Source organism: Eptatretus burgeri, chromosome 10 (genome assembly GCF_056783735.1).
Source record: "Eptatretus burgeri isolate ZD-2024b chromosome 10, Ebu_testis_v1, whole genome shotgun sequence".
Classification (NCBI taxonomy): domain Eukaryota; kingdom Metazoa; phylum Chordata; class Myxini; order Myxiniformes; family Myxinidae; genus Eptatretus; species Eptatretus burgeri.
Window position 1 is genome coordinate 48,241,128 of NC_140970.1, and position 13,191 is coordinate 48,254,318.

The following is a 13,191-nucleotide window of genomic DNA, read 5'->3' on the forward strand; positions in this document are numbered from 1 at the left end:
TTGTTGAAGCGCTCCTCCCATATTTCACTCACTCCACATAGTGCAGACAGTGTGCTATGATGATTGGTTGACGATTCAGACGACAGAGACAGTCTACCTATATAAAACACAGTGTGTATTTGTCTGCCCCGTTCATAAGGACGAATTGAGTGGTGTTTTAAATACCAATCTTTTAACATGACTGCGTGTTCACTATGGTCTATTTTTGAGGATACAAAAAAAACTCAAAAAACATCCATAAAAGAGTAATTACATGTCTTCCATTAAAATTGTAGGTAGTGACTTGCAAACCGAGCTCAAGAGCAGTGTACAGAAATCTTTTTAAATCAACAATAAATACAAGGCACAGGGAGGTGAAATTTGCTGCACAAGATGTGCAAAGCACGCAGAGTAAAAAGAGTGTTTATTTATGTCCATAAGATGTCTAATAAATAAAGATCTTTGAAATGTCCAACACGTCCAGACGGAGTTTGTCTCTGGATGTGTCTGGGCATTGTTTATCTCCAGATAGTGTTTGTTTTTCTCCAGACGTGTCTGGGCGGTGTTTGTCTCTGGATGTGTCCGGGCAGTGTTTGTCTATGGATGTGTCCAGATGGTAGTTATTTCCAGATTGGAGTTTGTCTCCTGACGTGACCGGGCAGTGTTTGTGTCCGGACACGTCTTGCCGGTGTTTTGTCTCTGAACGTGTCCGGGTCATGTTTATGTCTGGACGGGAGTTTGTCTCCGGATGTCTCCAGGCGTTGTTTGTCTCTGGGTGGTATTTGTTTCCGGACAGAGTTTATCTCCGGGCATGTCAGGGCGATGATTGTCTCTGGACGGTATTTATAGTAAGACTGGTAGAAAATGAATTTCAGACATTATTTTGTTTCCATATTCACAGTATGAATTGAAATTAACGCTCCAATGCACGTCTGCCTTGCCTTTCCCCACCCCTCCTCACTCTCCCTCCCTTGTCGCTCCACCACCCCTCCTCACTCTCCCTCCCTCCTCTCCCCTCCTCCCTCCCCTCTCTTCCCCCCTCCACCTTCTCATTCTCCCCCCTCTCTCTGTCCCCCACCCCTCTCTCGCCCCTCCCCCCTCTCAGTACTCCTGTCAGTGAAGCAAAGGGTGGTATTTGAGAGTTTCAAATAAAATAACTCAAACCCATCATTTTTGATGGTCTTTCATACTAATAATGGCATAAAATTGGGTCTGGAGGTATTTTATGTCACCGTAACCAATATCCCTTGTACACTGTTTGTGTCCTCTCTGAAACAACATCATCTGATTACAATAATAAACCTCCATTTTTCTATGTATTGATCATCACTCAATATTCAATCACATCAATCATATTAGTCAGAGGACCGAGAAAGCAAAGGGAGGAATATCAGAGAAGAGGGAGGGGGGAAACAGAGAGACCAATGACTTGTCACAGGAGATTCCAATAATGTTGAGAGCTTTAAGGTCCACAGAATCCAGAAGAGACAGATGTGATGCTGGGCCTCCCGTGGAGGAGAGCTGTGGACAAAGGCCTTGTGGACTTTGAGTAGCTCTGTTTTTACAAGGAAAGATCTACAGGGGTGTCCCTTCAGCGGTGGCTTTGGAGGCCTGCTTTGCTTTGTGGGTGGCTCAGCAAAGGTCATGACTGATGGTAAGGCCTAGAACTTCAAGTGGCTGACCATGGAAATAGACAAGTGGGTTAGTCTGACGATCCTTCAGGAGTGAGAACATGAGACAGAGAGATTTTCCACTGTTCAGCACTGTTCAACACAACGTGAAATCAGAGAGGTCATTTATATAGATGGAGAGTTCGGCCTTGAAATTTGTTATTATAGTCGAGTTAACACCCAGCCAGCTGTCATGGTGACAGTTTAAATTGCTGCAGATGAGGAAGAGAGAGAGTTGGGATGGATTGTTATGAATTGATTCATATTACACTAAATAGAGGTGTATCTGGAGTCATCATCATTGGGTGGACGATATATCACACAGACAAACATTTGGTGGTTTCACAGATGTGTACGCAGCTGGAGGTATTTCAAAGGGTTTGGAGGGGTTGGTGTGAGCATTGGACAATGAGCAATAGTGTTCTTGACATATACTGCCACACCACCTCCATAGCTGTGGACCGGCCTGCCAAAGTAGAAGAGCGAATAGCCTGTGAGAGACACAGATGAACTGGAAACATCTGTGAGAGAAACATTTCTGTTAAACATACAATGTCTCGAGCTGCAGTCAGAACCTGAACTGAGAGATCAGGAATATTAGAACAGCACCATCGAATATTGGTGGACCACACTGTGAGGGATAGGGGAGGAGAAGCGGAAAAGTGGTGGGGACTAGGTGGGATGGCCCTATCCTTGGCGGGGGTGGCGGAGCCGTGCGGTGGGCGCGAGGTTGAATGTGTGGTGGGGCGGCGGGGTACATCTGCAGTGCGGGATGCATGTGGGGTACAGACAAGGAAGATTTCGTGGTTGTAAGCTGGCATTCTCTACAGAACTGATTTATCTTGTGGACTCCCAATTCAGTCAGAAGAAGACAGACATCTCGACCAAGACAAAAAGATGCGTTATTAAGACACGGAGGCCAGTAGGACTATACGTTTTGGGCGATGGCAGATGCATGGAGTGCATACTTTCAAGAATGCCAGATTTGAAATAGAAACTATTAAGAAGATGTCACGATAAGGGAGGTTTGTGAGGAAGAAAATAAGAGGTCAGTAATGAGATATTTATGGAGAAGAGAAAAGGAAGACTAATCATTTTTTGTGATCTCATTTAGAAGCTTTTAATCAAAGAAGCAAATGGATTCTTCTGAGCAGTATTAAGGTTAGGATAAAGAATAACAATTAAAGGAAGCAATAATAAGCAGAAGGAGATTGTAATTTTTCCATGTAAAATTGAATGGGCTTTTCTTGCTTTTTGAAACGACTTGAGAAGAGGTAATTGCACTTTGAATAGAAGAAAAGCACGAGAGGAGGACACCTGGAATAAAAGGGAGATTACACGGAAGAACCAATGCCTGAGGCCGAGATGCTATATAGCTGAGGCCTGACACCAAAACAGACACAATCACAAATTTGACATGACAGAGTCAAGTCGACACGAATAAGGTGGGAAATACACAATTGACAACACAGAGACGAAACAACAAGGGAAGAGAGGACAGGTCAGGCGTGAAATCTTCGCAGTTGGCAAGGTTTTCAAGGAACAGGCAAAACTACGTCCACAACAAAATGGCACACCGGAAGGATATCCTGGACCAGAATGATATTCTTACTTTTATCTTCTACTTTTCTATCATCCTTAATCTTGCACTTCATTTCTATGTTTTTTCCTAATGTGGACCTAGCTATAAACTGTAACTTTGGTGTGTTGCCTAGGTTGCGAGGCATCAACGTGTGCACTGTCTATTGTAAGGACGCTAAGCTGTGTGTACCATTTGCGTGAACGGTAAACACCATGGTGTCCTTTGTGAAGAGTAAGCGAGTTATCGCCGGCACCCTGGCTAAATTTCAGATTCCTGCCTTGACTGAGTACTTGTAAGGCAAAGGCAAACCAACTCAGCCGAACCCTTACCAAGAGACTGCTCCAACACCACTGATGTCCGATGCTCTGTCAAGAGTCCGCCTCTGGCATATTAATGATCATGAACACTTGAAATAATGTGAAAGTTCTTTCGTTCTTGAAGTCAAACTAAATGAGATATTTTATCAAAAGTATTTGTTTGATTTAGTAGATCCTCAAGAAACAGATCAAGTGCAGAAAATAAAATCGACGGCATTGGTATTTTTGCACGTGCAGGATGAATATTTTAATACGCACAAACTTTGTGAATATTTTAGAATAACAAGTAAGCATGTGGTTTTCACTGCATGTCAACGCCCTTTAAGACCTGCCAAGACTCGCTGTGATGCCACGTTACCTTGTGGATTGCTCCAAACTTCTGCAACTGCTATTCCTTTTATACTCTTGGTCATTGACTTTAGACTCCACGTTGGTAATCACAGAATGATGCCTTTATTTGATAAGTATATGTATGACAGCCAAAATCCTTTCACTTTTATATTTTAATGCACAAGCCTTTGTCCACATCGAAACACTTTGGATTTCAAGACTTTGTTGGCATGTGAATCAGTGGGTTCAAAGTCACTGTGCATATAATTTTTGGAAAACTTTAGGATTTACTGTGTAAATCCTCGTTTTGTTTCTCAAAAGTTTTTCACTCATAAATGTACCAGCTGCTGTGGTTTGAATGCAAAGTGGAGAATGGATGCAAATCGAATTTTTAAAACGCAAACAGAGCGATTGCAATGCCTCGCGTGGCGTCACATACCACCCTGCAGCGCACTGAGTCGATGGTGCTGTTGATCTGTCAAGGCTGTAAGTTCCTTCATGTGTTTGAGGGTGAGCTCCAAGACCACAGCTTTTTCCAGGTGTCCCAACGTCTGTGTGCAGCATGCAGAGCAAAATAAGAATGAGACGTCAAGAAATATAATACTGGGATGTCAAAAAGTGAATTTATCTGAATCATTAAAAACAAGCCAATACCTAAAATTTTACTTTTTCTTCAAAACTAGCAAATACCACCCACCGCTTCATTGATGGGAATACTGAGAAGGGGAAAAAAGAGGGGGGAGGGGGAGTGAGGGGTGGAGAGAGAGAGGAGAGAGAGAGGAGGGAGGGGAGTGAGGAAGGAGGGGAGTGAGGAGGGAGGGAGAGTGAGGAGGGAGGGAGAGTGGAGGGGTGGGGGAAGGCAAGGCAGCGATACGTGAGAGGAAGGGAAGTCAGACGTGCAGTGGAGCATTAATGAACTTAATTATGTTTCGTAGTGTCATCAAAATGCTTCTGCATAGAATAACAGTGAAGATGGAAACAAAATAATGTTTGAAATACATTTTCTCCCGGTCATGCCTGGCTTGGCAAGTGATTACCAATTGCCTTCGATAAAACAATGCACCCGGAAACGCCCAAGCAATGTCTGAATTACACAAATGAACACTGTTTTAGGTGTCGGAACTACTACTGAGTTATATTCTGGAGCTTAAATTTTGTAATTCAGCTTAGTTTATGAGATTCTCGCAGTGATCGCATGTGAGGAAATGAAATAAGTCACAAACGCTGGCATCTCTGGGTGTTTATAAGCATTGCAATGTACCCAGCGATTTGTAGTTATGATGAACAGGCATTCAATAATATGAGTGAGGAAAGTGAAGAAAAAAACTTTATCATTAAGAAATCGTTGCGGCCTGTTCTAAGTCAAGGTATGGTTGAGCAGGCCAAAAAACATGGCAGCTTCAGACCCCAGCATGGTAACCCAGAATATGCCTTAAGACCACAGAGAGCGAGGTGGCTGAGGATCGCCTGATAAAGGATATAATTAAATAATGCCGTTAATTATCTTCAAATGAGGTGTTTTAATTAACCCAAACACCCAATTTTAAACACCCAAACACCCAAACCCAAACAGCCAAAAACAAAGTTCCCTTTGTATGCATGCAGAGTTTCGAACTGATAGGTTTCATGGTTTTGGAGTTATGGAGGACACACACACACACACACACACACACACACACACACACACACACACACACACACACACACACACACACACACACACACACACACACACACACACACACACACACATTTATTCATATAGATTGTTTAAAATTGTTCAATCAATTCATATTTGTTTCCATGAAACAAGTTCATAGACCACTAAAACACCAGATAGCACACCATTTGCCCTTTTTCACACAACAAGTTAACCTGCGTCATAGAGGCCTACTGTGCATGGCAGGAGATTAGTGAATCTTCTTGGTTGGACGATTTAACACTCCAATGTGAACTCCTAATTCATGATTCTGGGATCCAAGGTTAAAGTTGCACATAATATGTTGATTTATCTATTCTATCATCTATTACTACCCTTGTAATCTAAGTACACATAATGAATATCGACGGATGTCCTTCTCTTGCAAGTGATTTCTGTGCACGCGCCTTCGATCATTTATTCGCCTCCAATGTATCTTGATTCTTACCAACCCCTCTCTGTCACATCATATTCCTTGGCCTTGTTTTTATTCTTCCATACCTCATAATTTCTGGCATCTTTATTTCTCATCTTCCAGATGATTTTCAAAACATCTCTTGATCTAAGATCGATGCTCGGCCATCACCCTAATCGTTTGAACTACATCAAACAGACATCAAAACACAACATAGATTTGAAACTATCATGCTTTTGAAACACAATAGATACAATATAATGATAAGGTGTGTATAAAACGAGAGATACAACAAGGGATAAAATAGTTGGTTTTGTACAGCACGGCATTGGTTCAGTTGCAGGGCAGCAAACACTTTTATTACCTCCGTCACCGAAGATGGAGGTTATGTTTTCACCCAATTCTGTTTGTTACTTAGAAATCTAAAGATTTCGTAAGTATATTGATGACTCCCGTCATCTGTTTGAGTGTTTGTTTGTTTGTAGGCACGATAACTCGAGAACGGAAGAAGCTACCAATGTCAAATCACACCACGTGATTCAGGAGGCTGATGGCTTGCGCTGATTAGATTTTGGTCAAAATCGGTCAAAGGTCAAGGTCACAGTGAGGTCAAACATCCAAAACATTCGATTTTTTGATGGTTTTTGTACAGAATCATCGTAGAAACTTCTGGTTTGCGTTGCTACCTTCTCCAGAGACTGCTTTTATGTGACAAGGTCAGAGGTCAAGTTGACGATTTCGTAAGTACCAGTCTATGACTGTTTGTTTGTTTGTCTGGCTGTTTGTGTGTAAGATATGTCAAAAAGTTGTGGACGGATCCGGATGAGATTTTGTGGACAGGTTGGGTGTTGTGACAAGGATGAAGTGATTAGATTGTGGTGAAGATCCGGATCCAGATCCGACTACTCGAATTTTTAAAGTGATTCTTTACCATTGAGAGATAGGGCCAAAAACGATATAGTACTGTATAGCATCCTATTTCAAAAATGTATTGGGCCCGATATGTTCTCGTGGATCAGGCATTACGTGGCGGAGGTATGCGCTCTTCCGAGTGCCCTTCTAGTTGTAATGTGGGTTGGCTAAGAACTTCTTCCAAGGGAATGAACACAGAACTCAGCATAAAAACGAAAAATAACAAAAGGAGTGGCAAATTGTGGTTTTGCTTCATTCCTTGCCAAAAGTAATACAGTACTATATGTTTTTAAAAGTGAACCAACTTCATAAACCAACTACTGTATAATGTTCAACAGGCCAAGCTTCAGTTAAATTGAGCAATCGTGCACTCATTATGACATTAATTCCCTTGATCCTGGTGTTACATGAATCGGGGGTTGTGGGGGGGAGAGTTTTGGTGAGGGTCAGAGGGACAAAGCCTCTTTTTGGGTGGCTACCCTCCTTAGTTATAGGTGTGACTACCCTACTTATTATATTTTACTTTTGCGTGACGACTCTACCTACTTAGGCTACCACTTAGTTATAGGACTTTATGGATTCAAACCCCCTCTTGATCCATCTGCGTCCCTGAGAACCCAGTTTCTCTCCTCCCTCTACCCCTCCCCCCACCATATGGTACATTTTGTCTGTACAATGTTTCACTCTATGATACATCCTGAACACAACACAAGGCAGTAATTATGTTGGTTAAAATTTAAAAACAAATTCAAAATTGCTTGATAATAGCTGTGAAAGGTTTGCTGCACTCGGACATCGGATCGGCAGTTCCTCCTTGTAGTTAATCAAAGGTAAGTTTCCTGGACCAGATACGTTGTGTTTTACTGTTTTATTTTCATTCTTATTTTTCTGGTCGTACTTTAAGTCCACTTTTCTGTGCCGAACCATACCTTGTTGTGTTGAATCATCGAATTTGTATCCCTGGTAAACTACAGCCTACTAGTGCGAGTCAGGTAGCCATGTGCTTCGGTTTTACTCTTTTTATCCCAGGTATTGTTATTTCTGATCCCTGAAATTAATCCTTTCCCCATCCTCATTCCAAAAGAAAAAAACAAAAAAAACGACATAACACTCTTCTTCACTCAAACCTCCCCCCACCCAACCCCCCGAGAAAACATCAACATCAGAAAAAAAAACGATCTCTCTCTTATGCTCAGTTACTCCTTCATTCCCCATACCTTCTCCTTCTTCTCCATATCCCCAAACTGAATCTTCCCTGAATAAAACATATGTTTCTATAAAAGCTCCAAATATCATTCAAAGAAAATACTTCACCACCCCATCTCTGCCTCCGTCTTAACCCACCCCCTCTAGGCTTTCCCCTCATTCCACCCCCTCTTGGCTTCCCCCATGCTCCTCACCCTCACGGTTCCTCCCCCGCCCCCTTACTGGCTTTTCCCCGCCCCTCTCTCTCCTGGATTCGACTTGCCCATCCCCTTCCCAGCTTATCCCTCTGCCCACACCCCCAGCTTCGCCCCAGCCTCGCACCATCCCAACACCGCACCCCTCCCCCCATCTTCACCACAACCCCACACTGCCCCAGCTTCGCTCCAGCCCAACACGCCCAGTCCTGAACCCCCCCAACTTCACCACAGCCCCAAAAACCCCTACCCCACACCCTCTCCTTCCTCCTTTTCACATTCCTACACCCAACTAGCAGTTCCACCTCCCTGTGTCGAACTGTGTAGACCTCAAACATCCAAGGCATCAGCTCCAGCCTGTCAGATCTCTCAATCCGGACATTACCAATAAACTGGATATCATCTGTTTAACAGGATCATTTTAACACAGAACATCCCTGACTACTTAGTGTCTCTCCCTGGCTATTGTCTCCTCCGGTTTGATCGACCTGAACCCCGTCCTGTTGGGAGAGTCACACTGTACATCAAGAACTCAATGTGTAATGCTCTTACACCTCCCAAACCCCAGGAGTGTCCCAAACCCCTCTGGCTGTGACTTCCCCTCCGCTCCCACCTCATGTTAAAAGTGTCTCAAGGCAGTGTTCTCGACCACATCCTATTCCTAATCTTCATCAACAATCTCTCTGATTCTCTGGAAAATCCTTTTTATCACTTTGCTGATGACTCCACCCTCTGCTGTGATATTCCTCATCCTTCACATAGACAGGCAGCAGCTTCTTCCCTCTCGTCAGACCTTGACAAAATCGCAAACTGTTCAAACACTTGGAATATGTATTTCAATCCTGAGAAATCTACTCTCTCTGTCTTTGTCTTTGTGTCTCTCTCTCTCTCTCTCTCTCTCTCTCTCTCTCTCTCTCTCTCTCTCTCTCTCTCTCTCTCTCTCTCTCTCTCTCTCTCTCTCTCTCTCTCTCTCTCTCTCTCTCTCTCTCTCTCTCTCTCTCTCTCTCTCTCTCTCTCTCTCTCTCTCTCTCTCTCTCTCTCTCTCTCTCTCTCTCTCTCTCTCTCTCTCTCTCTCTCTCTCTCTCTCTCTCTCTCTCTCTCTCTCTCTCTCTCTCTCTCTCTCTCTCTCTCTCTCTCTCTCTCTCTCTCTCTCTCTCTCTCTCTCTCTCTCTCTCTCTCTCTCTCTCTCTCTCTCTCTCTCTCTCTCTCTCTCTCTCTCTCTCTCTCTCTCTCTCTCTCTCTCTCTCTCTCTCTCTCTCTCTCTCTCTCTCTCTCTCTCTCTCTCTCTCTCTCTCTCTCTCTCTCTCTCTCTCTCTCTCTCTCTCTCTCTCTCTCTCTCCCTCTCTCTCTCCCTCCCTCTCTCTCTCTCCCTCTCTCTCTCCCTCTCTCTCTCCCTCTCTCTCTCCCTCTCCCTCTCTCTCTCTCCCTCTGTCTCTCTCCCTCTGTCTGTCTCTTTCTCCGAAAAGACCACACGGCAAACCTTACCATCTACTTTCTTGACAACCCTTTTGAAAAAGTTCAGTTTCTCAAACTCTTGGGTCTCACTCTCAGTCATGATCTTTCTTCAGAAACCACATTTCAGAGTTGGCCTCCAAAGCCAGTCGCTGACTAAGGCATCCTCTGTCATGTAAAGTCCTTCCTTGGTAAACCTGAACTCCTATCCACTTACCAGGCATTCATCCGCAGTTTGTTGGAATACTGCTCTCCTCTGGGCTGGGGCCCCTGCCTCACAGTTTGCTCTGCTTGCCGCCGTGGAAACCAAGGCCTTCAAGATCTTTGGAATCTCACACGATGAAGCTGAGTGTACGGGCCTATCAATTTGCCATCACCGACAGGTCCATTAATGTCTCTGTCTTCTTCTGCCTCCTTTCTGGTCTTGCCTCCTCCGCCCTCTCCGTGCTTTGTACCCCCCCCTCCCCCGATATCTATAGTGCGCACAAGGTCCATCAGCAACCCCCTCCTCATGAAACTCCAAAAATCCAGAATCACTGCTCACCCCCACTCATTCGTTCCTTTTTTCCCCACTTGGGGAACCAACTTCCACATTATCCTCAATCTCATTCTTCCCTTCATATCTTCAATACAGCTCTTTACCAGACATCTCAGGTCATTACACACTTTCCTTTTTGTCCGTCTGCATCTATTTTCTCCCTCGGCCCTGCTGTTGGCATTACCCCTCTCTCTCTCTCCTGTTCCATTTGTTATATAATTATATTGCGTCCTGATCCATTTTGTGTTCCAGCTATACCATGAGCCTTGACTCTGTACCCCCAAAACGAGCAGAATTAATGTTTGTTAAAAATTAACACCAACAATGCAAAATTACAAAATACTACAGTCATAATCAATAAGGCACTGATGGTCCGGAATGTGGGATTGCAGGCTTTTTATAAAATTAATGAAATTAATGTATAGATCAGAGGCAATGCAATAGCTGATGGGTGTGACCCAAGGAGCACATGATGCTTTTATACTGTCATCTGTACTTGGCCAGAGATTTAAATTTAACATTTCAGACAATGTGATTGCCTTGTATGGAGCATCCAAAGTTGAAACAAATTTTAAAATCTGGTGAGACGACATATACATATGACATACTCATTACTCAATAGTGGCAGAACACAATACGGCAGACGTCATGGGGCCAGCAACCAAAATAACAAGAAGTGCCATTTTGCAAATTGGTTAAAAAACCCACAATATCTCAATAGTCGCAACCTCTATAAATATGAGAGGGTACTTATCAAATACTGTCATGTCAAACGATACCGAGGTAACCCTGATCTCAATAACAACACGCATGCACACACACTCGGCAGGATGTTCACAAACTTTTTACATACATGTATTCTATTTACTCACACCTTACACATCTGTATTTATACCAATATCTTCCTCACTGTCTCACTCATGAACCTTCCCCCCCTCTCTCTCTCCCTCTGCAGGATGTTAGCTGTTGACTGGTTACGCCTGTCAAATACAGCAAACATATAGAGACAATGATTATGTCCTTTCATAACTCGCTGCCCAGGTTTTGCGTGTACGTTCTCGGTGTCCGGCTGTTTTTTTTTTTACGATAGTGTCAGGAGCTGCACAAAAGTCCGTAAAGAGCCACATGTGGCTCCTGAACAACAGGTTGCCAACAAATGGCACGTGGTAGTCTGACCTTCTTTCCACATCAAGCTATCACCAGCCCTCTTTCCCAATTCAGATGTTCTCTTCTTCGCCATTCGAGTGACCTTTTAATAAAAATAATAACATAATAATAATAAAAGTATTTTTATAGTGCCTTTTGCCAAACAAGGCACGGAATTTTCTTATCTATTTCTGACCTGTTCAATTTTTTTTTCAACCTCCCGCTCTTTTGTTATCCTCCAAATTTTCGAGATGTATTTGTAATTTCCCCTTGTCTTATATGCAATCGTGAGGGCTGTGTTCCCTGCAGTACCTCTTTCACGTGTTGCATTTGATAATTACCTCTGCTACTGAAGGTAAAGGAGGTTATGTCTTCACCCCTTTCTGTCTGTTTGTTTGTTTGCTTGTGTGCATGATATCTCAAAAAGTTGTGGACGGATTCAGACTAAACTTGGTGGACAGGTTGGGTGTGTAACAAGGAAGAATTGATTCGATTTTGTTTAAGATCCGAATCCAGATCCGGATATGATTCTTCATCATTGAGAGATCGGGCCAAAACGACATAGTAATGTATAGCATGATATTTAGAAAATGTATTGGGCCCGATATGTTCTCGTGGATCAGGCATTACGTGGCGGAGGTACGCGCTCTACCGAGTGCCCTTCTAGTTTCACTTGTTCTTGGTCATTCCTGACAAGGTGAGTTAAGAATGAAAAACGTGTGTGAAAAACTTCTTGTATAAATTATATTCGATAATATCTCTTCAGCTTTCTACACATCCAACCAATCCTACAAACGATGTTCGGTTCACCCGATTCAACTTCATTGGGTGTTTAACAATGGAGTTTTAACAATACGACTTCCCTTACACGGAACATCAACGCAGGAGGAGGCCATTTAGCTCATAAAGCCGACACAATGGTTGTCAACCTAGTCCATGGTCTATCCTGTATAAAAACTCAGTGTCGAGCAAGGAAACAGCTTGTACCATTTTCTTTGATGTGACTCAGCTGGTGGTTTGAACTGTCGACATTTTGGACAGCGGATGCCTCTCACCATTACACCATCGAGTCTGGTTAAATGGATAGCATAGGTGCGTGGTATATTTATATTCTTTCCGGTGGGTGCTTTTAAATGTGTCACTCGGTGAGGGCAGGGTGTTGCAGTGTTGTATTACAATATTATGGGAGTATAATTATATGACGGTGAATTACATTTTGATTGAAGTTGTCAGGATTTTGTAATTTGGCTCGGGTGCTGCCAATTATTTTATTTTTGATCTTTTGTATTGTTGCTCTCAAGTCGATTTGGGTGTTTATTTGTCTTGTCTGCTGACATTATATATTTAGAAATACCTAGCAAATTTCCCGTGCCTGCACAATATTCCAAACGGGGTTGCTATTGAGACAGCAAAAATGCAAACGGCGTCTTCTGTCATCGAGCCGGCAAGTTGGGAGCAACAATTCCCGTTTATTGTCACATCTGATGTAATTTAAATTCTCTAATGGCAGTGAGGTGCTCCATTTGAAATGGTGTGTTTCATGTCATCCTTGCGAGGTCAGCGAAATGAGCACCAGTGTGCTGGTATAGGGGAACAGCATCAGTGGCACAGCGGTGCTTCCAATAAATGATAGCTACCTGGCAGCCAAGCTGCCATACGCAAGAGCAGAACAGATGCCGATGAACTTTAGCAGCTGATAATTCTCTGAAAACGGTGGTGGTAGCCAAGAGTTCACTTAGACCTCGTGAGTA

General features: G+C 43.3%; 1 protein-coding gene across 3 annotated transcripts in view; it reads right to left on the minus strand.

Moving 5' to 3' along the window:
* The window catches only part of LOC147018502 (class E basic helix-loop-helix protein 41-like), a 62,627-nt gene that overhangs the window by 43,633 nt on the left and 5,803 nt on the right, over positions 1 to 13,191 (minus strand). For all 3 annotated transcript variants that reach the window (XM_085898204.1, XM_085898203.1, XM_085898202.1), the window contains exon 4: positions 4,318 to 4,429. In XM_085898204.1, the coding sequence (XP_085754330.1) occupies positions 4,318 to 4,429 (112 nt within the window). The remainder of the gene's footprint in view (positions 1 to 4,317; positions 4,430 to 13,191) is intronic.